We start from the raw sequence: 22,638 nt of genomic DNA, 5'->3' as shown, positions 1-22,638 counted from the left end.
GAGTTCAAAGTCTTCATGTGAAGAACACTACTGTGACAAAATATTAAGTCTTTATCAAATTTGGTAATATGCTGCCAAAGCAAGCACAAGTCTTTATCAAATTTGTAGCAGATTTTTTTACTACAGAGATTGTAAAAAGATTAGAATTTTCTGTGCTAATTATAAAGAACAAAAATTAAGTTTCAATGAACATTAGTGTTGTATAAGGAAAGACACCCATGAATGTTGCCTTTTTCTAATATTTAGCTGACATGTACCATTACATTGTTGATACCCACATGTTTAGACCATATTTTCACATTTCATATAGGGACAGGCTTCCAGATACCATGAAGTAGATAGAGAATTACTGATTTTAATCTGTAAATAAAAAGTAATAGTGCACTCTATTAGGGAAATGTTATGGGATTTGTTCAGGCAAAGTCCCTAAATGGAGATAAGCAGGAACAATGGAGACAGATAACGGGGCTTACTGGGGCTCAAGGTTCAGAAAATCACCCACCCTGAATTCATCACCTCCATAGCCATGGCTTTTTAAGTGTATGTCCTTCTGGGATTAGAATGATAGTTTAATAAGGACCTTCGGATTTTTGAGCACCCAAGGGGTATAATGACTGGAGGGGGTCAGCCAATGAAAACATCACAATACATTCCTGATCTGGTGAGGAAGCCACCCGAGCCTCCTTCCATGGATGACACTTCCTGTGCAGTATCCCACTCACACATTTAGTCTGTCAGCTTTTCCTGGGGACACATCCTCCATCTTCAATATTCAGGTGTGGTGTTGAGTATCATTCATCTTGAAGTCAAACAGGGAACATGAAACTTATTGCTTTAGAAATGAGGGTTGATATTTTAAGTAGTTTCACTTTGGGGAGGAAAGATAAGAGGACAGACCTAGGTTAGTGAGAAAAATATCACCCTGACTCTGCTGTCCACTCTTTCCAACTTGATAGAGTGTAATACATAAGATGTTATCAAAATGTATGGTGAATGTTTATATTTTAAAAACTCATTAAAGTAAAAGACATATTACCATCAATCCCCTTCAAATAACTCCCCCTTGTTTCAAATATACTTATCCCATTTTTAATTTTTTGAAAGTGTTATGGAATGTCTGTGGTACATAATGATTACATTTCTTATGTAAAGTGGGTAAATGTACATAACACATCTTAATTCTTTTGTCATTCCCTCCAATCCTTTCCCCTTTTCCACCCCATTGTCACCTTTTATTTGGAAAAGATCTACTCCCTGACTGCTATTATCTAAATTTTATTTTGCTCTTTAATTGATTGATACTTTGAGTTTCTCATACAAGAGAAAGCATACAGCATTTAAGTTTGTGTGTCTGATTTATTTCTCTTTTATGTCCTTAAGGTGCATCACAAGAAATCAAGTAATAACAAATTTTGATGAGGTCGTAGGGGAAAAACTGAACCCTTTTACTTTGCTGGTGGGAATCTAAACTAGTACAACCAGTACTAGTATGGAGTACTAGTACTAGTATGGAAATCAGTATGGAGGTTCCTCAAAAAGCTAAAACTAAATATTCTATGCAACTCAACCTTTTCCCTTCTAGCTATCTTCCCAAAGTTTTAAAGACATCATATTATAGTGATCAATGCATAGCCATATTGATAGCAGCACAATTCATAATAACTAAGTCTTGAAAATGGCCTATATGTTCATCAACAGAAGAATAGTTAGAGAAAATGTGATATTTAACTCCTTGCCCTTGGCAATTTCTGAAGCATTCATGGAAGTCCTCTTTTCTGAGTGTCTTTATGAAGTGTGATAAAAAATACAGTTAATATTGGTACCAAGTGCCATCCAATGGAATAACACACCTGAAAAAAACACTGTGCTGTATTCTCAACTCCTTGTTCACAACATCAGGCACTGAGCAGCTTCTGGTTTTGCAAAAACTCAAAATGAACATGAAAGATGAATGTTTTGAATCAATCCAGGATATGGAGGCAGCAATGGTGCTGGAATTAAACACACTTGAGGACCATGAAGTTCGCCACTCAGTGGCACCATGCCTACCTCGCAAGTGCAAGGTCCTGAGTTCGATCCCTGGTACAAAAAAAAAAAAACCCAAACAAAACAAAAAATACCACTTCAGAAGCAGGACACCCAGAACAAAATGTGTATTCAAAGTGAGGGGTAGTATTTTGAGGGTGATTACTGGAAATATACTTTCATTGTGATATATTTTAAAAACTTAAAGCATTCATTATATTTTTATCATACTTTATATGTTTGTACTGATGCTCATTAACTTCTCATTCTGCTGGACTTTCATTTTTCCAAGGATATGTCCTATCTCCCTCAGAGGAAAATCAGCCTTTTTCCAATCACAATGACTTTTATAAAATAATTTTCCATTAACTTTTTTTATTGTGTGTGTGTTAGGTAGAGAGATTTGTGAGTGAAATAATTATTAGTGCTGCCAGAAACAAATTTCTCACAATGGGAGAGTCAGTAACAAAAAAATTATTCATTCACAATTGTGAAAGGAAAATCCAAAAGATCAAGAAAGATGTACACAGGATGATATTCTAACACATTACCCTGTTACTTGTAGCTTCTGCTGGTCTATATGTTTTATTATCTTTTCATTACTTCTTTCAGATTATACCATGAGCTCATGGAATCTAGAAAAGCAGCTGTCTCAGAATTCCTTCTCCTGGGACTGACAGATGATCCAGAACTTCAGCCTCTCATCTTCAGCCTGTTTCTTTCCATGTACCTGGTCACCATCTCTGGAAATCTCATGATCATCCTGGCTGTTAGCTGTGACTCCCATCTCCATACTCCCATGTATCTTTTTCTTGTCACTCTGTCCTTTAAAGACATCTGTTTAAGCACAACATCAGTCCCACACATGTTGGTGAACATCCAAACTCAGGACCAGGCTGCCTCACTCAGGTCTGTTTAGTCTTTGCTTTAGGTCATTTCAAAAGTTAACCTCTTGTAGTAATGGCCTATGACCGCTATGTGGTTATCTGCCATCCACTTAGGTATACAGTCATTGTGAACCTATGCTTATGTGTTTTACTGAGCCTAGTCTCTTTGTCTATTAGTATTATGTATGGACTATTCCATGGTCTATTGTTACTGCGACTGTCCTTCTGCATAGATCACCAAGTGCCCCACTTGCTCTATAAACATGCTCAGGTTATCAGGTTCACTTGTCCTGATATGCTCATTGATAACATAATAATATATGTTGCAGCTTGCATCTTTGGTGGTGTTGTTGCGTTTGAAATCATGCTTTCTTATATTCACATTGTGTCATCTATCTTGAGAATGCCATCATCAGAAGGAAAGTATAGAGCCTTTTCTACCTGTGGCTCTCATCTCTCAGTTGTCACCTTGTTCTATGGGACAGGTTTGGGGGTATACATTAGTTCTTTAATAACTGGCTCATCCAAAAAGGCTGCAGTAGCTTCAGTGATGTATTCTGTGGTCCCTCAAATGATAAACCGTTTTATCTATAGTCTAAGGAACTGGGACATGAAGGTAGCTTTGTGGAAGCATATTGCTAGGATAGATGCTCTTCTGTTGTATCATTTGCTTGGATGTGTGCATACTTTATTCAAAATAAAATATCCCTGGTTAATAAAATGTCACTAACTAGAATGATCAGAAATTTAATGTTCAAGTATATTACATTACAGATTCAAACACAACATTGCTTTTTATCCTATCTGTGATATTTACAACATAATTTCATTGTAAATAAAATATTTGTTCATGTTCTCTGAAGGGCAGACTGGAGAGAGAGAGAGGGAAAGAGAGAGAGAGAGAGAAAGAGAAAGAGAGACTGACTCTAGCCTTCACAATTTTTTGGATGTGCATGCTCTTAGTAAAGCAAGTTAGAGCAGGAGATGTGAAGAGGGACAAAATTTTGAAAAAAAATCTATCATCATATTTTAAAAATAGCTTCTTCCCGATCAGATGGTTGGGTCTTTAGAATTATATCCTAGCATTACTCCTCTTGGAAAGCAAAGCAGTGGACTTTCATGACTTGTGAAGTTAATAATGGGACCTGATACTGGAAAACTTTTTTCTTCTGAGGTAAAAAGAGTGTTTAGCATCATCAGTTTGATTTTTTCAATAAATGGCCCAATTAAATAACAGTGATTTGAGATGATTGTGAAATTCACCAATGAAGATATCTTGAATGCTAACAAGAAAAAGAAAGCTTACCATTAATATGCCCAGGCAATTAAGAGAATTACCTATTATTACAAAAACTTCTGAGGCAGGGAATCTACTGGAAAAAGTAGGGCTTCATTCAGTCCTCTGTGAGAGTTGTCACCCTGGTATTTTTGTCATCCAGGTCACCAAGTGACTACAGGAAATGAATGTTTCAGGTGTCACGCCCACTCTGGATGTCAGAGACAGAAAACTGCATGTCCTTCCCTAGGTTCCTTCAGATACAACTCTTATATGGGTCCACCAGACTCCATCTCTATTGTGCATTAAATGGTGGTCCTAAATATACCTTCAGATCCTGTTGCACTGACTTAGGATGATCATATGTGATAAATGAATGAATGGTTGTGTTTGGGAAAGAAGGATTTACAGATGAAGGGTGTGTCCTGCAGTATCTGATGAGACCCTCAGGTATCTCTAATAAGACAGTAAGAAGAGCAGTAAATAAAGAAAAGAAAAAAGAGTTGTTCTCACACACACAAGAATGAATTGTTGGTATCAGGTTAGCTTGTTCTGATACATGTATTGATAATAGAGGAATATATGTTGCAGTTTGCATCTTTGGTGCTGTTTCTCTGTTTGGAATCATGTTTTCTTACACATATCACCCATCCTCTGGATGCCACCATCAGAAAGAAGGTATAAGGCTTTTTCCACCTGTGGGGCTCACTTGCCAGTTGTAACCTTGTTTTATGGGACAGGTTTGGGGGTGTACACTAGCTTTGCAGTAACTGACTCATCCTGGAAGACTGAAATGACTTCAGTGAGGTATTCTGTGGTTTTTCAAATGATGAGTCCCTTTATCTATAGTCCAAGGAACAAGATATGGAGGAAGCCTTGATGAGACCCCTTTGTAGAACTTCTCTCCTCTGATCCTTGTTTGCTTTCAACATCACTTTTCTGTATAAGTCTTAGTGACAGGATTCCTGGTAAGCCAGAAATCATGACACTTGCTTCACTTTATTATTCTCAAATGATGAGGTGGTATAAAAACCAAGTATGTTTTAGCATAGAGTAAAACTCATCCTTTTTTAATTGAGCTCTATGTTGTTTGACTCATGATTTCAACTGTGAGCACTGTTTTTTATTAGTATGTGTTTATAATACATAATAATTATATTTATCTTGGGAAATTGGGATGTATACATACTGTATTTCCATCCCTCCTATTCTATGTTCCCCTCCACTATTTCCTTTCCCTAAATTGCATCCCATCTCTACAGAGCCTAACTCTCCAATTTCTATCATCTCTCTTTTATTTTGGTCTTTACATTGCTTATATTTTGGGTTTCACAGACTAGGAAAATAATATAATATTCATCCTTCTGTTTCTGATTTATTTCACTTGGCCTAACAGTCTCAAGATAGACCCATTTTTCAATAAATGACTCAAATATATCCTTCCTTATATTGGAGTGGCAGAATTTAGATTTTCACTTTCCACAGATGCAGAGGCTTGTAGTTTCAGCAATTTTCTGACTTGTGTATGGTCATGAAGGGGTGAACTATTGAATCAGAAGAGACCAGGGACGGTATTTAAGAAATTCTGTGGTCAAAAAAATGTATACTAGAGACTGTGAAATGGGAAGAAAATGTTCAAAGGGGAAGGAGAACTACGGAGGTGGGCAGGGGAAAGGAAAGAAGGGAAAGAAAAAAATGAGAAAAGAAGGAAAAATGGAAACAAAGCTTTTGTAAACAGGAAGGGTGGAGGGGTTGGGGGAGGAAAGAGGAATGGGAAAAAAGAAGAAACAAGATATAGCATGCACAAATTCTCAATGGTGAATGTGATCATAATGTATACCTAAAATGTACCAATAAACTTAATGAATAATAACAAAAAATAAATTTTCTGTCTATAACTAGATATTAGCTTCTACATATTGCATATGTTGGGTGCTAAATTACATCATACTGTTAGTTGTACTGAGGACCAAAAGAGTGGATATCCATAGCCCGTGAAGGAATTACTGAAAACTATTAAAGGCAACTCTTATGCTTCTGAGGAAAATACTATCCACCACATTTAATGCCATTGTCTTTAGAATTACCATCTTTAGATACTATCAGTTGTTTCTGATGACTGTGATATTTTTGAAAGTCATTGTTCAAGATGCCCTCTATCCTAAAAGAAAAATTATACCATTAATATTCTCAAACAATAAAGAGAATCCCATTTTCTTCCCAGGACTTCAGATGTTAAAAATTCACCAGAACAGAAGAGAGTTTAATTTACTTCTGAAGTGGCCTCATCCTGGTATTGTTTCTCCTTCACATTCCCAGGTGATGCTGCTAATTCAGTCTACCTCTGGTCCTGATGAAAGTGACAAGAATCTGAGAGCTTGTTTCAGGGTTATTTGATAAGTACATTTTCCAAGGATCAAATGGATTACATTTCTGTGTCAGTCTGAATGGTGGCATTTAAAACATTATCTTCATCTGTGATTAACTTAATAAATATGTGACTATTACATTTTTAAAAAGGAAATTATTTAGCAAGAGGATAATTTAATGGAATATTCAGGTGAGCTTTGAATATACTCACACATTTCTCTTTTTTTTTTTTTTTTTTTGCTTAAATTCTTTTATCGGTACATTTTAGGTATACGATAAGTTTACATTTATCATTGGGTGCTTGTACCTGTACATGATGTATCCTGGTTCTTATTTTTTCCCATTACCTGTGCTCCCTTCACTCCCTCCACCCTTCCCTATTTACATAGATTTTGTTTCCATTTTTTTTCTTTTCCCATAATTTTTCCTTTCCCTTCCTTCCTTTCCCCTTCCCCTCCCACTTCCCCTACCCCTTTGGACCTTTTCTTCCTATTTCAAATTATCAGTTAGTCATTTGAATCATTTTAATCCTTATTTACACTTTCATTTTCTCACACTAGAGAAACTATTCGGTATTTACACATGTGATTCACACATTTCTTTATGAATAGAGAGAACAGAATAGAGAAGACAGTGCAAGAAGGGATTGCTGCAACTATGAGATAGGAACTGTGTTGATGTAGCCAGCTTTTGAATGCCAGAAGTGGATCAGTCTTCCCCCGCAAAATTTATTTTCAGAGAACTCTAGCATTTTCAACACCTCTGTTGCTATTTCTGTATAATACTTTACATAAAAGCTACTTCTATTTAACCTCAATAAAGTTCAGACTGAAAGAATGAACACTACATCTTTCTGTTATTTCATTGTGTTTCACAATCCATCGTGTCATAGGTTTCAGCAGATTTTCTTGCAAAGCTCTATACATTTGTATTATGTATGCTCAAATTAAAAAATAAAGAACATGTTTGGTGGTGATGTAAATTTGGTCCTTGTTTTTCTGCTACTGTAAATAAGGCTGTTTGAGTAGTTGACTCCATATCTTCTGGGTTAGGAGGAGAGCTGAGTGGTAGTAAACATTAATAACATGGTCATGTCATGAACTTTATTTTCAGGACCTTAAAAAAGGGAAAAAAGATTGTTTTATACTTGGGGCAGAATTATTGAATATAGAGGTGTGGTATTTATTTTTGAATAGTTTCAAAGTTGAATGTAGTTATATCTTTTACTTATTTCTGGGGATCCTCATCATTCCCCAAACATTTTAATTTACTTTGAAATTTCATGTATATAAAAATATTGTTTCCTTAACTTATGTTTCATCTTTATGAGGTTATGAGTCATGTTCATATGATGGAAGAAGAGAGGCCACTTAATCCCATTAAATCCCTTGAGGCATATTTATTTATTATATCACAATCTCATCAAAAAGATGCTCATCTTTTTATTAATTCATAATAGTTACATACATATTAAAATAACAACACTTTGTATTTTAAGTAAATATTGCCTATTTATTGGAGATGTTTGGTATTGAGGATTGAACCAAGCACATTCAGGAGGAACTGGAAGCCCAGTCCATTTTCCTGTTTATTTATTTATATTTATGGCAAGTTCTCACTAAGATGCTAGTTTACCCAGGCTGGGCTCAAATTTTCAATCCTGCTGCCTCAGCTTCCCAGAGTGATGGGATTACAGGTCTGTGCCAATATACTTAGGTTGCAAATTTACTCTTTAGGAGTCTGTTTTCTTTTGCATGTGGTTTATGGTGTTTAAAATTTGCCCACGACTACTTTGTTTGAATATAGTTTAATTGTCAATATTTGTCTTCATAGTTAAATAGGTCACGGCAATGAAGGCTCTAGTTATCTCTACAAATGACTTTTAGTCTTGCATTTTTGTGAGATATTACTCTATCTCTCCCTAGATATATTTTAAAAATTTTACTGTAATGTCAACCTTTGAGATAATGTATGGGAGCATGAGTGTGATGCTAAGCATACTTCTAGAAAAAGACCTAGAATTCAGTGCAGAGTTGTGAGTCTATCTGTGAATGGCCCTTGTCATAGACATTGCGAGAAAGAGTTGAGAGGAAGATGATTGCAATTATGGGGTCTGGAAATAAGAGATCAGCCAACATAAGGTTGAGAAAGTTAAGGAATTTCTCAAATTACTATCACGTTTCCTCCATCCATTATCTCAATAATCATGCTGTGCAACAATTTCACATTCAATGGCTGAGTTCTCTTCTTAAACATTTGTACAGATGAAGTGCTCAAGGATCCTTGGGTATTGCAGCTCTTGGCCTGGCTTCCTTGTCTTTGAAATCTTTCTCAACTTTCCTCTTGCTTAGTTGCAAAGCTTCCCAGACGCTCGTGTTGGGAGAGGGTGTATTCGTCCTTCTAAAAATCACTTTAGGATGCAGTAACAAATGTTGATATTTTATTCAGCTTTGAAATCCCCACTGTTTTATCTTTCTTCTCTTTTCCATACTTCAGAAATAATATGTGCCTGGCTGGGGATTTAGCTCAGTGGCATTGTGCCTGCCTCACAGGTGCAAGGTCCTGAGTTCAATTTCCGGTACAAAAAAATATGCGCAACATGTTGGTTTAACAGAATGTGATGTAAATTAATCTTAATAAAATAGGCAAAATTTTGAACTCCTTAAACATAGATGTCATAAAAAGGAGTAACATGAAAAGTTAACCTACCCATGAACCATCTTTCCACACGTGCTAAACACATTGACAAATCTGCGCACAGTGACCTTCTGTGTATTTTGTAGTTGAATTCAAAATTCAAAATTAAAATATAAATTCAGTCTCCACATGTGAAGGAAACTATTGTGAAAAAATTAAGAAAATATTTATCAAAATTATAAGAAGGTCTTGTCTATACCTTTGGTCACAGGAGTGATTATAAAAAGTAGATTAAAAAACTCTGAATTCATTATACAGAACAAAAACTAAGATTCAGTCAACAACGATGATGTCTAAGAAAAGACACCCCTGAGTATTACGTATTTAGCTAGGGTTTATACCCACACATATGACAGCTATTGAGGTATCCAGACTTACTATGATCAATGAGGTTTTTTTTCTTGTACAGATCACTTTTCTCATGAAATTGATTTTAATTAAAAGTGTTGTTATTAAACTTGTCTTCCCATCCTTCCTCCATAACACTTTCCTATAAGCACTTCACCCTTCTAGGTCCATAGTCCAAGATCCAGCTCCTGCTAAGTGCCCAACAAATATTTATTTAATCAGATTTCTATAGTATGCTTTGTTACTTCTGCATTTAAATTTTTATTCATATATATGTGCAATAAATGCAAGCTACATTCAGCTTGGGGATTGACACATAGAGTATCTTGATCATTCTTACTTCCCTTGTACCTACCCACACGCCCATCTCTGTGTTTCCCAAACCCCCTTTCCACCTTTACTGACTCTGCTTCCCTGTTTCTCCTCATCAATCCTTTCTTAACTCTCAGCTCTCAGATATGCACAACTTATCCAGGTAACTGTGTTCAAAGATTATGTATTTTCCCTGAGATTTATTTTAGAATACAATGACACATGATGAAACTTTTGCGGGCTTTTGATTTCTCACTTATTTATCTTTCCTCTCCTTTCTCTGGTTTAGAAAAATATGTAGAACATATCACTTTAACAGACACTAATATAATCTTCAAGTACTTATTAAATAGAAACCTCACCCAAAGAGTAGTGATGACACCTAAATTGTGAAGATTTTATTCTGGAAATTGTTAAATATGACCACTTCATCAGACATTTGGAGACCTGGAAAGCTAAAGTACATCTGTGTGTCTTTATTTATGTGTAATATTCAAGAGGCAAGTGATGAAATTTCATTTATCCATCACTATTCTTAATCTGGTATTTCTCAGAATCACATCAAGTGGTAGTATAAAGTCAACTGTGCAGTCTGACATCCTTAATTTAAATGTACATTAATTCTGAAATTAAAAAAAAAATCCGCTGGATCTCTCATTCTGCTCTAGCCACACATACATTCTTTCTCCCTAAAGGCAAAACTCCTCAAAAGATATTTTGCACTCAATCAACAATATCTTTTCCTCTTACATTTATCTGAGGTAAATCCAACCAGATATATTATAGCTTAATGTATATAAACGCTAATATAACATCATTGCAATACAAATGAAATTTGTGCTCCTTTTTCGTCTGTCAGATTAACACTTCCTCCTATCCATCACAGGTCAGATCTCTGATCCGGAACTCATTTTACTGATTTCTACTATTTCAAGATGTGGAAAATTGTACAAATCCATCCACCAAATCTCCCCCCACTCCCCGTGAGCTTAGTTCAATTATTCCTAGTAGTTTTTCCTGAAACTTTCACGTTTGGAATTCAGTCATGGTCTGAGACATGCCCAACTCTTTTATATTTCTCATATATAAAATCTTTATGTCTGCCTTGGAAAATAATTTTACCTAAGACACTGAATCCATTTCACCTAGAAGGAGGTAGTATATTTTCTGGTTTTAGAGATAAATCATACCCTTAGATCCTGTTCCTTAGGTATGCTATGTTTGAATTCTGCATTTGTATATGTGGAAATTTATCTTTTTATAATATTATTCTTTCTTCATATTATATGAAATAATTAAAAGCCCTCTTTTTTGTACTTTAATCTGTTATTTTTATTTTTAAACTGAGCTGGATTAAGAATGTGAAGAAAGACAGTACAAGGCCATCTTGCAGAAATCATCCAGTAATCCATCTTGTAAATTACAAAGTCACATAGAAAGAGAAAATGTGCTGTAAATGAAGTTGATAAATGTATGCAAACTCAAGTTCTGAAATAGAAAAGATATTACAAAGAGCACCAGCATGGAGTGAATTCTCCACCCATGAATTGGTATGTGAAATCTGCCCATGTGTGCCGAGTGATGGCCTCATCTGCATGATGTTACCTTCTGGGGATGTGGTGGTTGAAATAACACTCAATAAAGAATAAAGAGGGCCTGGGGATGTAGCTTAGCTGCACTTCACCTTCCTGGCAAGTAGAAGGTCCTGAGTCCAATCCCTAATACCAAAAAATAAGTGGAAAAAAAATTCATATGAATATATCTGTTGTAACAAAATTTAGGAGGTGCTTAACAAATTCAAAGCAGAAATTTTTTTTTACCACAAACAGATATCATAAAACGTAATTAGAATTTTCTGTGCCAGTTCTGAAGAACAAAAATTATGTTTCACCCAACATCAATGTCATATAAAGAAAGACACCCCTAAGTGTGGCATTTTTGTAAAATTTAGCTATTTACAATTACATCCTTTCTAGTCACAAATTCAGGCTATATTTTTTTCAACTTAATATCAGAACCAGGCCTCCTGGTATCATGAAATGGGGAATCAATTTGTAAATAAAAAGTAATGCTGCACACTATGAGGGAAGTGTTTTGTGTTTTGTTCAGGCAAAGTCCCTGATTCAAGATAAGCAGGAACAAGGGAGATAAGTGATGAGGCTCACTGGGGATCAAGGTTCAAAAATAACACCCATCCTGAATTCTTCACCTCCACAGCCTAGGGCTTTAAGGGCTGTCCTTCTGGGATTAGAATAAAAAATAGTTTAATGAGGACCTTTGCATCTTGAGCACCCAAGTGGTATAAAGTCTGGATGTGTCATACAGTGAAAACATCACAATACATGCCTACTCTCCTGAGGAAGCCACCTCTGAAGCTCCTCCCAAAGATGCTACTTCCTGTCTAGTCACACATTTAGTCTGTCTACTTTTCCCAAGGACACATCATCCATCTGAAGTATTCAGGTATGATGTTCAGTGTCATTCATTTTGAAGCCAAACAAGGAACATGAAATCCTTTATTTAATGCTTTGGAACCAAGGACAGATAATTTATGTAATTTCATCTCATGGAAGGAAGAGGAGAGTACATCCATAAATTAAGGAGGTGAAAGTCAATGGCTCCCTCAACCTTCACACAATGACATATATGAGATATGATGAGACATATATAAACATTTAAATTTTTAAAGTTCATTACATGGAAAGAAACATTGCCATAATACCCTCAAATTACTACCCATTTCTTTAAACAGAATTATCCCATTGTTAAGCTTTTTGAAATTTTAATTTTTAAAAAGTGTTGTTAGTTCAAGTTTGTAGTTCATAGTGCTTACATTTATTGTGCAAAATTGATACATGTTCATAACCCATCTTAATTTTTATATGGCCCTCCTCACTAATCCCCCTTTGTCTATCTCTTGGTTATCTTGCTATTTATAAAAGATCTATCCCCATGTTTCCTATTATTTGTGCTTTATTTTTCCCATTAATTTATTTATACTTTGAACATCTTGTATAAGAGAAAGCATATGATATTTGAGCTTGTGTGTGTGTGATTTATTTCACTTAATATCATGGTCTCAAGGTTCATCGCAAGAAATCAAATACTAAAAAATTCTGATGAGACTGTAAGGGGAAAAAGGAATTGCTGATGGGAATGTAAACTTGCACAACCACTATATGTTAATCGTTGGATGAATGGATAAAGAAAATGTAATATTTTCCCATTGTTCATGCCACTTCCTAAAGCAATTCTAGAAGCCCTGTTTTGTGAATGTCTTTGTGAGGTGTAATCAAAACTACAGTGAATATTGCTACCAAGTGTAATGCAATGGAAAGACGGGCTCTATAAAAAACTGCAGTGTGTCCACACCCACTTATCCACCAGATCTGAAACTGTACAAGTTCTGACTCTTTTTAAATTCAATGTGACCATAAAAGATAAAAGTAGATTAAAAAAGAGTAGATAAAAGTAGGAATCAATGCAAGATATTGAGGCAGCAATGACAGTGAAACTAAATGCACTCATGATACAGAACTTCCAGAACTTATTGAGTAAATGGTAAGAATAAAAATGTGTTGGAAATGAGGGAGAGTATTTTAAGAGTGACAACTGACAATGTATTGTTTATTGTAAAAATGCTTAAAATGAAAAATATTGACTGTATTTTTTACCACATCCCAGATGTTTGGGCTGCTAGTCAGCAGACTTTCACTGTGCTGGACTGATACTCTTATGAAGGACAAGTATTTCTTTTTCAGAAATTCCACCTCTTCTCAAAATCAATGGCTGTTACAAAATAATTTTCCATTTACTTTTTATCTCCTTCATGAGATGTGATGAGAGTTTTGTGAGTGTATTACTTTATACTTGTCATAAACAAATCTCTCAAAAAGGAAGACTTATTACAGAAAAATTTTCTCACAGTTGTGGAAATAAAATTCTGAAGATCATACTGCCTCTGTTGGTCTTTATATTTTGTCATATTTTGTCTGTTTATTTTAGCTCAGATCATGAATTTATGGAAGCTAGAAACCAAACAGCTGTGTCAGAATTCATTCTCCTGGGACTGACAGATGATCCGGAGCTGCAGCCCCTCATCTTCAGCCTGTTCCTGTCCATCTACCTGGTTACAATTCTGAGTAATCTGCTCATCATCCTGGCTGTCAGCTCTGACTTTCACCTCCACACTCCCATGTACAACTTCCTCTCCAACCTGTCCCTTAATGACATCTGTTTAAGCACAACTACTGTCCCAAAGATGCTGGTGAACATCCAAACACAGGATCAGAACATCACCTACACAGGATGCCTTACTCAGATTTGTTTAGTCTTGGTTTTTGGTGCTTTTGAAAGTTGTCTCCTTGCAGCAGTGGCCTATGACCGCTATGTGGCCATCTGCCATCCACTTAGGTATGCAGTCATCATGAGCAACCGCATGTGTGTATTACTGACTCTCTCCTCCTTTTTCATTAGCATCGTGGATGGAGTGCTCCATAGCCTGATGATCCTAAGGCTGTCCTTCTGTGCAGAGTTGCGAATCCCACATTTCTTCTGTGAATTTGCACAGATCATCAGGCTCACATGTTCTGACACTTTAGTTGATAACATAGTAATATATGTGGCAGCTTGCATCTTTGGTGGTGTTGCTGTGTTTGGAATCCTGCTTTCTTATATTCACATTGTGTCATCTATCTTGAGAATGCCATCATCAGAAGGAAAGTATAGAGCCTTTTCTACCTGTGGCTCTCATCTCTCAGTTGTCACCTTGTTCTATGGGACAGGTTTGGGGGTATACATTAGTTCTTTAATAACTGACTCATCCAAAAAGGCTGCAGTAGCTTCAGTGATGTATTCTGTGGTCCCTCAAATGATGAATCCCTTCATCTACAGTCTGAGGAATGGAGATATGAAGAAAGCTTTGTGGAAACTTATTAATAGGATAGCTTCTCTTCTGCAATGTGACAGTAGCCCAAACCTGTGGGTGTTGGGCAGATCAAAATAACACTGTTTGTGTTGAGTGAAAATGTTTCTAACTAAAATGATCAGCAAATGCAATGGTAAGAGCATTATAGTACAGATTGAAACCAGACATAGTCTTTTATCCAGTCTATAGTATTTGTAAAATAATTTCAATTGTAAATTTAAGTTTTGCTTGCATTCCATGAACAAGAGCCTTTAGAGAGCATTTTTAGATGTGCATGCTCTTAGTAAAGGAAGTTAGAGCAAGAGATAGGAACAGGAATATATTTTAAAAATAGCTTTCTCTTGATCATATATTTGGGCCTTTAGAATTATATCCTAGTGCTATTTCTGTTGGAAAGTGAAGCATTGGACTTTCATGCCTTGTGAAGTTAATAATTCAAACTAATATTGGCAAACTTTTTTTTTGAGGTAAAAATAACATCCAGCATTCTCAGTTTGGTTTTTTTTTTTTTGATAAATGTTCTAATTAGATGACAGTGATTTGACATGATTGTGAAATTAAGCAGTGAAGGTGTATTTAATGCTAACAAGAAAAAAAATCCCATTAATAAACAAACAACTAAGAGAATCACTTTTCATTATAAGGACTTCTGAGGCAGGGAATCTAATAGAAAACAATTAGACTTCCTTTAGTCTTCTATAGGAGCTGTTACACTCATCTATTTTTCATCTGGATCACTAAGTGACTGTGGGAAATTCATTTCTCAGATTCTTGATGCCAGAGGCAGAAAACTGCATGTCCTTCCCTAGGTTCCTTCATAAGCAACTGCTCCATGTGTCAACCACACTCCATCTATGTGGTGCACTAAATGGTGGTCCTCAGTATACATTCAGATCCTGTCCCACTGACTTAGGTTTATCTCATGTGATGAATGAATGGTTGTGTTTGGGAAAGAGGGATTTGCAGATGAAGGTGTGTCCTGCGCTATCTGATGAGACCCTCAATATTTCCTAATAAGGCAGGAAGAAGAGTACAAAATATAGAAAAGAAAGAAGAGTTGTACTCATACACACAGGAATGAATTGATGCTGGCAGTATTAGATTGTCAATATTTGATCATTTTTTTGCCACATGAAACTGTTATTTTTTAAAATCTCATGGATTTTCTCAATCTTCTATATATTCCTATACAATTTTTAAACAAATATGCTTCTAGTTGACCATATTCAAATTTAACAGATGAATTCCATATCTTCTTGTTATTCATATTATTGTGCTACAAATCAACCCAGTGGTTGTATTCATTTATTTTTAAAGCCCTAAATGTTTGCATTATGTATAACATTAAAGATTAAGAACATTTCTTATGCTGATGAAATTTTGCTTACTATTTTTCTGTTATTGTAAATAAAGTTGTTTGAATATTGTCCTCCATATTTTCTAAAGGAAATCAATGAATGCTTTATAATTGGAGGTACTCATATCTGTTTAATTTTTTTTCTGGTACCAGGGATTGAACTCAGGACCTTGTGCTTGTGAGGCAGGTACAGTGCCACTGAGCTAAATCCCTGGCCTAAATCTGATTTCATTTTGAGACACCTATTTGCCTTGCTCAAGAATTTTTAGTCTTCCTTCTACAATGAAGGTTAAAAACAACTGAAGTTTGTTCTTGCCTTTGATATGAGAAAAGAATCCAATTTCACTTTTATTTCTTACCATCTTTAAAAAACTGTGCATTTATTCACTGTAAAGCCATCTAAGCAATAATGCATTGTGATAGTTGAGCTTAATTTTGTCAGTGCAACTGACTTCAGAATCTGCTTAGGATATTGGTGCAGCACAATTCTGATGTTGCTTGGCCCATAGAGGCATGACCTGGGTGCTTCACTTGGTCTTTACCCATTCCTGTCTGACACTGTTCCTCTCTTTGCTTCCCACACACCATGAACTAATAAATTTTGTTCCACCTTACTCTTCTGCCAGAATGTCCCTGCCTTGCAGCCAGCTTACCTTGGACTGAATCTCCTTAAAATATGAGTCAAATTAAAACCTTTCCTTTAATTTGTGACTGTTAGGTATTGCGTCCAGGAACAGGAAATCTAATGCATGCTTTGATGTTTTTGTAGATTCTCTTTCTGGAAAAACAGCTTTGTGCTCTAATGGCACATCTCTTACAGATTGTGCTACAGAAATTGCCTAGAATGAAGCTGCTTGTTACAATACACAAGCCCAAACCGTTTTAAAATTTACACTCACAAAGTACAATTAAATTAATAATAATTTAATTGCTTTCCTAATAGTTTATTTCCTCCAATGTGACAGTATTTGTAGGTAGGACTTGTGGAGGAAATCATGTTTCTGTGAGGCTATGTGTCTGGAGCGTGTGATGGGACTGGTCATCTGAACCTACTCCCTAGGCTGTGAAGGATGCAGCAAACAGGTGGCCATTGCAAACCTCAGGGATGGCTGACATCATTGTTTGAATTTCTAGCATCTCAACCTTGGCCTTTGCCATATCTACAAATTTCAGAAATAAATATTTATTGCTTAAACTACTTAATCTAAGATATTTTTAATGTAAGTCTCTGTTGACTGAGAATTACATTCATCCATGAATAGAGATAAGAGAAATAAACACTGTAGTTTAGTGTGAAAGATAGAGTTATGCTGTTATATCTTTAACAGTAATGTGAAGAATTATTGCCTTCATAGTTATTTATTGGCTTACTCATTTATTTATTCCCAAACAGGAAATAAAAAGACAGTATATCTGTACTATATTGTACATGCTGAGAAAATAACAGTCCACATGCTGATGGGAACCCTTACATTCAAGGACTATTCACCCATGAGTTAAGAAACAGGCAAGAAACAAGTAGCATGGGTGTGAGGTTCACGTCCTGCCTCATCTGGGTCTGCTATCTGGTGAGGAGGGGTGGAATTATCACCTCAGTTACTGGAAATCCTGGGAGCAGGCAGACCTTTGTTGTCAGCCACTTTGTGAGACTGACTGAGCAGAAGAAACACTGTACTCAAAGTCACACTTCCTTCCCAAGGTTGCAACAAAAATTAATCAAGCAGTTTAAAAACTTGAGCCTCATAGCTGAGCTCACTTTTAGATCTGATTCTAAGGTGCATTAATATTGGTAGATGGCTGCTTTGAGGCCAAAGAGCTCAGGTGAATTTAGCAGGTTTTTGTGCCACAAGCAGAAGTCCTGTAGGCAACACCTCAGCTTTGTCAAGGGTTTAAGGACAAGGTCATCTTTCTGTTCATCCATTCCTGCTTGATAATCTGATTTTGCCAGATAAGTGCAATCACTTTTTGTAGAAAAAAATTCTGTCTTGCAGTATCCGGAAATATCTGGATACAATGAAGAATATTAGTTCCAATTTCTTCCTAATCAGTGCAATAACATGTTCTCCACTCACAAGAGAAGCAAATCAAACCTCAACTGATGACTCCCATTCTCCACCATGATATTACTAGAAGTTCTCGGAGTTATGAGATTTGCATGAAAGGGCAAATTCTCATTAAGAGGGGTGGGGTTCTATTGTGGACATTCTGAAAAGACACCACCAAGTGGAGCTGTCAGGTCTAGACAGTCTAATAGTGGGATGAGACCCACTCCACAACTGCCCCGTGGGTAGATCAAATATGCAGTAAGATTTGTGACTCACCAGACCACTAAATCTCATCTATTCACAATAATCCCACTCATCACCCTAGGGGTTAATTTACAAATGGAAGAGGTCTTAATTCTGGACTAAGTGAAAAGATGTCTCCTTGAAGAAGTCTTTTCTCTGTTGAAACAAAACCCAAAGAAAACATACTCAGCTATCCCTAGGAAAATATAGGCATCTGAAACTTGCCACAGATGCAGGTTAATGAGATGAGTCAGCACAGGATGAAGCTCACTAATGGAATAATAAATGAGGCCAGGTATCTTCTATCTGGAAGCACATCTTCTGAGCTCTTATATATTCAAGTGCTTATCATATTTCAGCTAATTTGAGTAAAAGTATTTTTATCTTATTTAAGCTAGAGCCATCCTAACTCATGGAATTCAAACATGTTAGAATAATATCAAGTCATGCAATAAAGCATTAAGGTAAAATTCACCCTTTAAGAAGATAAATGTCCTGGATTCTGTGGGTGCTATGCATATAGCACAACTATCAATCTCTCAGTCCACCCATGCTGCCACCAAGGTTGACTAATAACAATGCATAGATACCCTGTTCTCTGGAGAAGGTCCTCAGCTCAGCAGATGCTATAAAGGATAATTGATTGTTGCAATCCCAGTAACAAAGCTCAGAATGCAATGGGGCTAAAAAACAGGGCCAAAAATGGAATGATTTGGGAAATTCATACAGTGGTGTGGTACATGTATTAGAAGGAGGCTATTTTTTCCATTCTAATGCTCTACTGAGATATCTTTCCAGAATCAATAGAGCAATATTCTTTCTATGTTCTTCTATTCTCTGATCAACAAATCAAATTCAGAAGATCAAGAGTTATCAGAGTTCCCAAAACCAGAGAAGAGGAGATCAGTTTGCAAATCTAAGTTCAAACACCTTCCTTCATTATGGCCTCAAGTCATTGAAGTGTAAGAAACTGGTTGAGTAAGGGTCTACTCTTTTGTGAGCCCAGTGTTCCTGTGCTTTGATTCATTCCAGAAGACCATATTTAAAGCAGATGATAAAATTACAAAACTGGAGATGATCTGATTATTTTCCTCAAGGCTTTCTTTCTCAGACTGCGGAAAAAGAGGTTCACCCTTCGAGAGAACACTGTAACATCACTGAGGCAACTACGGTACTGTTGGAAAACTCAGTCACTGCAGAGGTGATGTACACACCAAATCCTGTCCCATAGAACAAGCATACAATAGAAAGGAGCTCCACAGGTTGAAAAAGCTTTATATTTCCCCCAGCTGATGGCATTCTGAGAACAGAGGAGATAATTTTAATCTAGAATAAATTATTGCAAACACAGTAAGACTGATCACTATGCTAGCCAGTAAAAATACCAACATGTTATTGTTCAGGATATCAGAATAGGTGAGTTTAATGATCTGAAGAAATTTACAGAAGTGGGGGGTCGTCAGGTCTGCAAAGAAGGAAGGCACAGAACCATCAAACTGCAGCTAAGCATCCACAATGCTAATGGCCAGGGACAATAGGACCAACAAAACACAGAGACTAGAGCTTTTGATGACTGTCTACCTAAGTGGATGGGAGATGGCTACACAATAATCATAAGCCATTGCTGCAGAAAGAAAGTTTTCCAAACCAATGAATATGAAAAGAAAGCAGATGTGGGCAAGGCAGCCTTTCTAACTGATGGCTTTGCTCTGTCTCTGGATGTTCACCAGCATGTTGGGCACCATATTAGAGAGGAAGCAGATGTCAGTGAAGGACAGGTTGGAGACAAAGAGGTACATGGAGGTGTGGAGGTGAGAGTCAGAGATGACAGCTAGGATAATGAGCAGGTTCCAAAGCACTGTGCCCAGATATATGGGCAGGAACAGTCTGAAGATGAAGGGCTGGAGTTCTTGTATGTCTGAGAGACCCAGGAAGAAAAATTCTAGTAAACATGTTTAGTTCTGTATTGAGGAGAACCTAGTGTTATTGAGGAGGTTGCTGAGACAAATAAAGATAACAGGAATGAAATCAGATTCACAAAGAGCCCTCTTATAAAAAAAAGTTACATCTATAATAAAATGAAACAAATGTCATTAATCTCTGTTTGCCTCTACCTCACTCTCTTTTAAAGTCTTTTATTTCTGATTTCCACTCCTCTACACTATGTAACTGATATTCAAAATTTAATTCACTTAATAACAATTGTCTTCCCATATTATCTCACCTAATAGCAATGAAACTTTTAAAAATATTGCTTTTTATTGAGATTGTTCCCAATACTTAAACAAGAAGTAAGTCAATGCAAAAATATGAAATCCAAGCAAAAAACAGCTGAGTTGAGTTTTCAATTCAGACAGACTTTAATTCTGTCTTCATTGCTTGCATCATAAAGAAGAAGAAAAAAATAACTGTGTCTGTCACCTACATTTTCTTTTGCATATAATGGAATACCATTATAAAACTTCATGGGAAAGTTGCAAGGATGAGTAGCTTGACATATAAGCACTCATTAATTTATGGAGATTTTTTTCCACCAAGGACAAGACCAGAACACCAAGCACAGTCCATTACAGAAGAGACAGGATGTGTGGAACAAAATGTAGAAAGATAGCTTTTACCATGAACAGCTGTAGAATTTAGACCAATACTTTTTCTCCAACTAGTGACAGGATCATATGGCTTTCTCCTTTCCTCTGTTAAAATGATGACTTCTGGGGTGGATCTTCCAATGCTGAACCAACACTGCCATCCCTATAATAAAACCACTTTCTACATCCTGCCACATCTGACTTCCAATAGTTTGTTTTGTTAAACAAATTTCTATCTATGTTCATACATTTTTCTTCTATTATCTTTATCCAGTTTTAGGATTAGCACAATATTGAGTTCCTAAAATGAGGGAAGAAGTGTTCTTTCTTTTTTCTGCTTTAATTTTTTGATAGAATTTATCAGTTAAAATGTTTATGATCCTGCTGCTGTCATATAGGTAGGTTTTCAAGCTAGGAATACACTTTCATTAATAGGTGCTATTCAAATTTTATATTTCCTCCAGAGTTAGTTTCATTAATTTGTCTTCCAAGGTACTTCTTAGAAGTTGTCAAATTTATTTCAAAAAAGATTTTTGTAATATGCTTTCTACATCCTTTTAAATTCTGTTAAATCTGTGGTAATGTCTCCTAGATCTTAATATTGTAATTTAAAAAATGTATAACTGATATTGTGTAACAGGAAGAAAAGATCCAAAAGAGCAAGGGAATTGGGAGGGGTAGGAGAAGGGAAAAAAGGAAAAGGAAAAAATGAGGGGAGGAAAAAAATGGAAACAAGGTCTTTGCAAATAGGGAAGGGTGGAGGGGGTGAATTGATGGCAAGGGAAGGGGAAAAAAAGAATCAAGAGACTCATGTAATGGTACAAGATCCCAATGATGAATGTAACTGTATTTTATACCAAAAATGTACCAATAAACTTAATGGGAAAAAAATAAGATTCGATTCCAGTTGTTGATTCTTTGTAATATTTCCTATGCATTGGGATTTTGTTCATGAACTCTTTGCCTACAGCTATGTCTACTAGAAACTTCATTGACCTCAAAAGACCTTTATAGCATGGTAAAATTTGAAGTTATAAAATAGCACAGATATGAAAAAATTTATTTGTTATAAAACATTTCATGTATTCAAAATATACAGTAAAAATAAAGACCTGGGCATCTATCATTTATCATTGAAATATATTACATTGCCTATTCCTTTAGTACTCTTCAAAAACTATAAACATTATATTCCATATCCTCAATAGATGAGGATTTTACATATTTCTTCCCCCAAGTGAACTAAACCATTTACATTGAGATTTCATTATTCCTTTGTGATTTTAATGCATCCTGTGACTCTCTTTTGCCATTTTCTTGGTTTGCATTTACAAGGCATTTTCTCATTTCAAAAATGATAAGAGAATCACTTCTTAAGCTCTCTACATTTTTCTTTTGGTCATTTACATTACCTTATTGGAATTTCTTATAACATTACAATTTATCATTTTTCTACTAATGAACATTTTTACTGTGGAATATATATATATATATATATAAAATAAATATTTTGTACCATATATAAAATGGTCATTTTATGAATCTATAAAAACAAATAAATAA

At 35.8% G+C, this 22,638-nt stretch overlaps 1 protein-coding gene across 1 annotated transcript; it reads left to right on the top strand.

Annotated features, from left to right (window-relative positions):
- Nucleotides 1-13,906: 13,906 nt before the first annotated feature.
- LOC101707984 (olfactory receptor 7G2-like) lies at nt 13,907-14,920 on the top strand. The gene has a single exon (XM_087209685.1). It carries the CDS (start codon nt 13,937-13,939, stop codon nt 14,918-14,920), a length of 984 nt encoding a protein of 327 aa, XP_087065811.1. The 5' UTR covers nt 13,907-13,936.
- The last annotated feature ends 7,718 nt before the right edge of the window (nt 14,921-22,638 follow it).

The sequence above is a fragment of the Heterocephalus glaber genome, unplaced genomic scaffold (assembly GCF_053883595.1).
Source record: "Heterocephalus glaber isolate CG9 unplaced genomic scaffold, H.glaber_assembly_v1.0 deba00001060, whole genome shotgun sequence".
In the NCBI taxonomy this organism is placed as follows: domain Eukaryota; kingdom Metazoa; phylum Chordata; class Mammalia; order Rodentia; family Bathyergidae; genus Heterocephalus; species Heterocephalus glaber.
The sequence above is the reverse complement of the archived record's forward strand: the minus strand, read 5'-3'. Positions and strand labels throughout refer to the sequence as shown.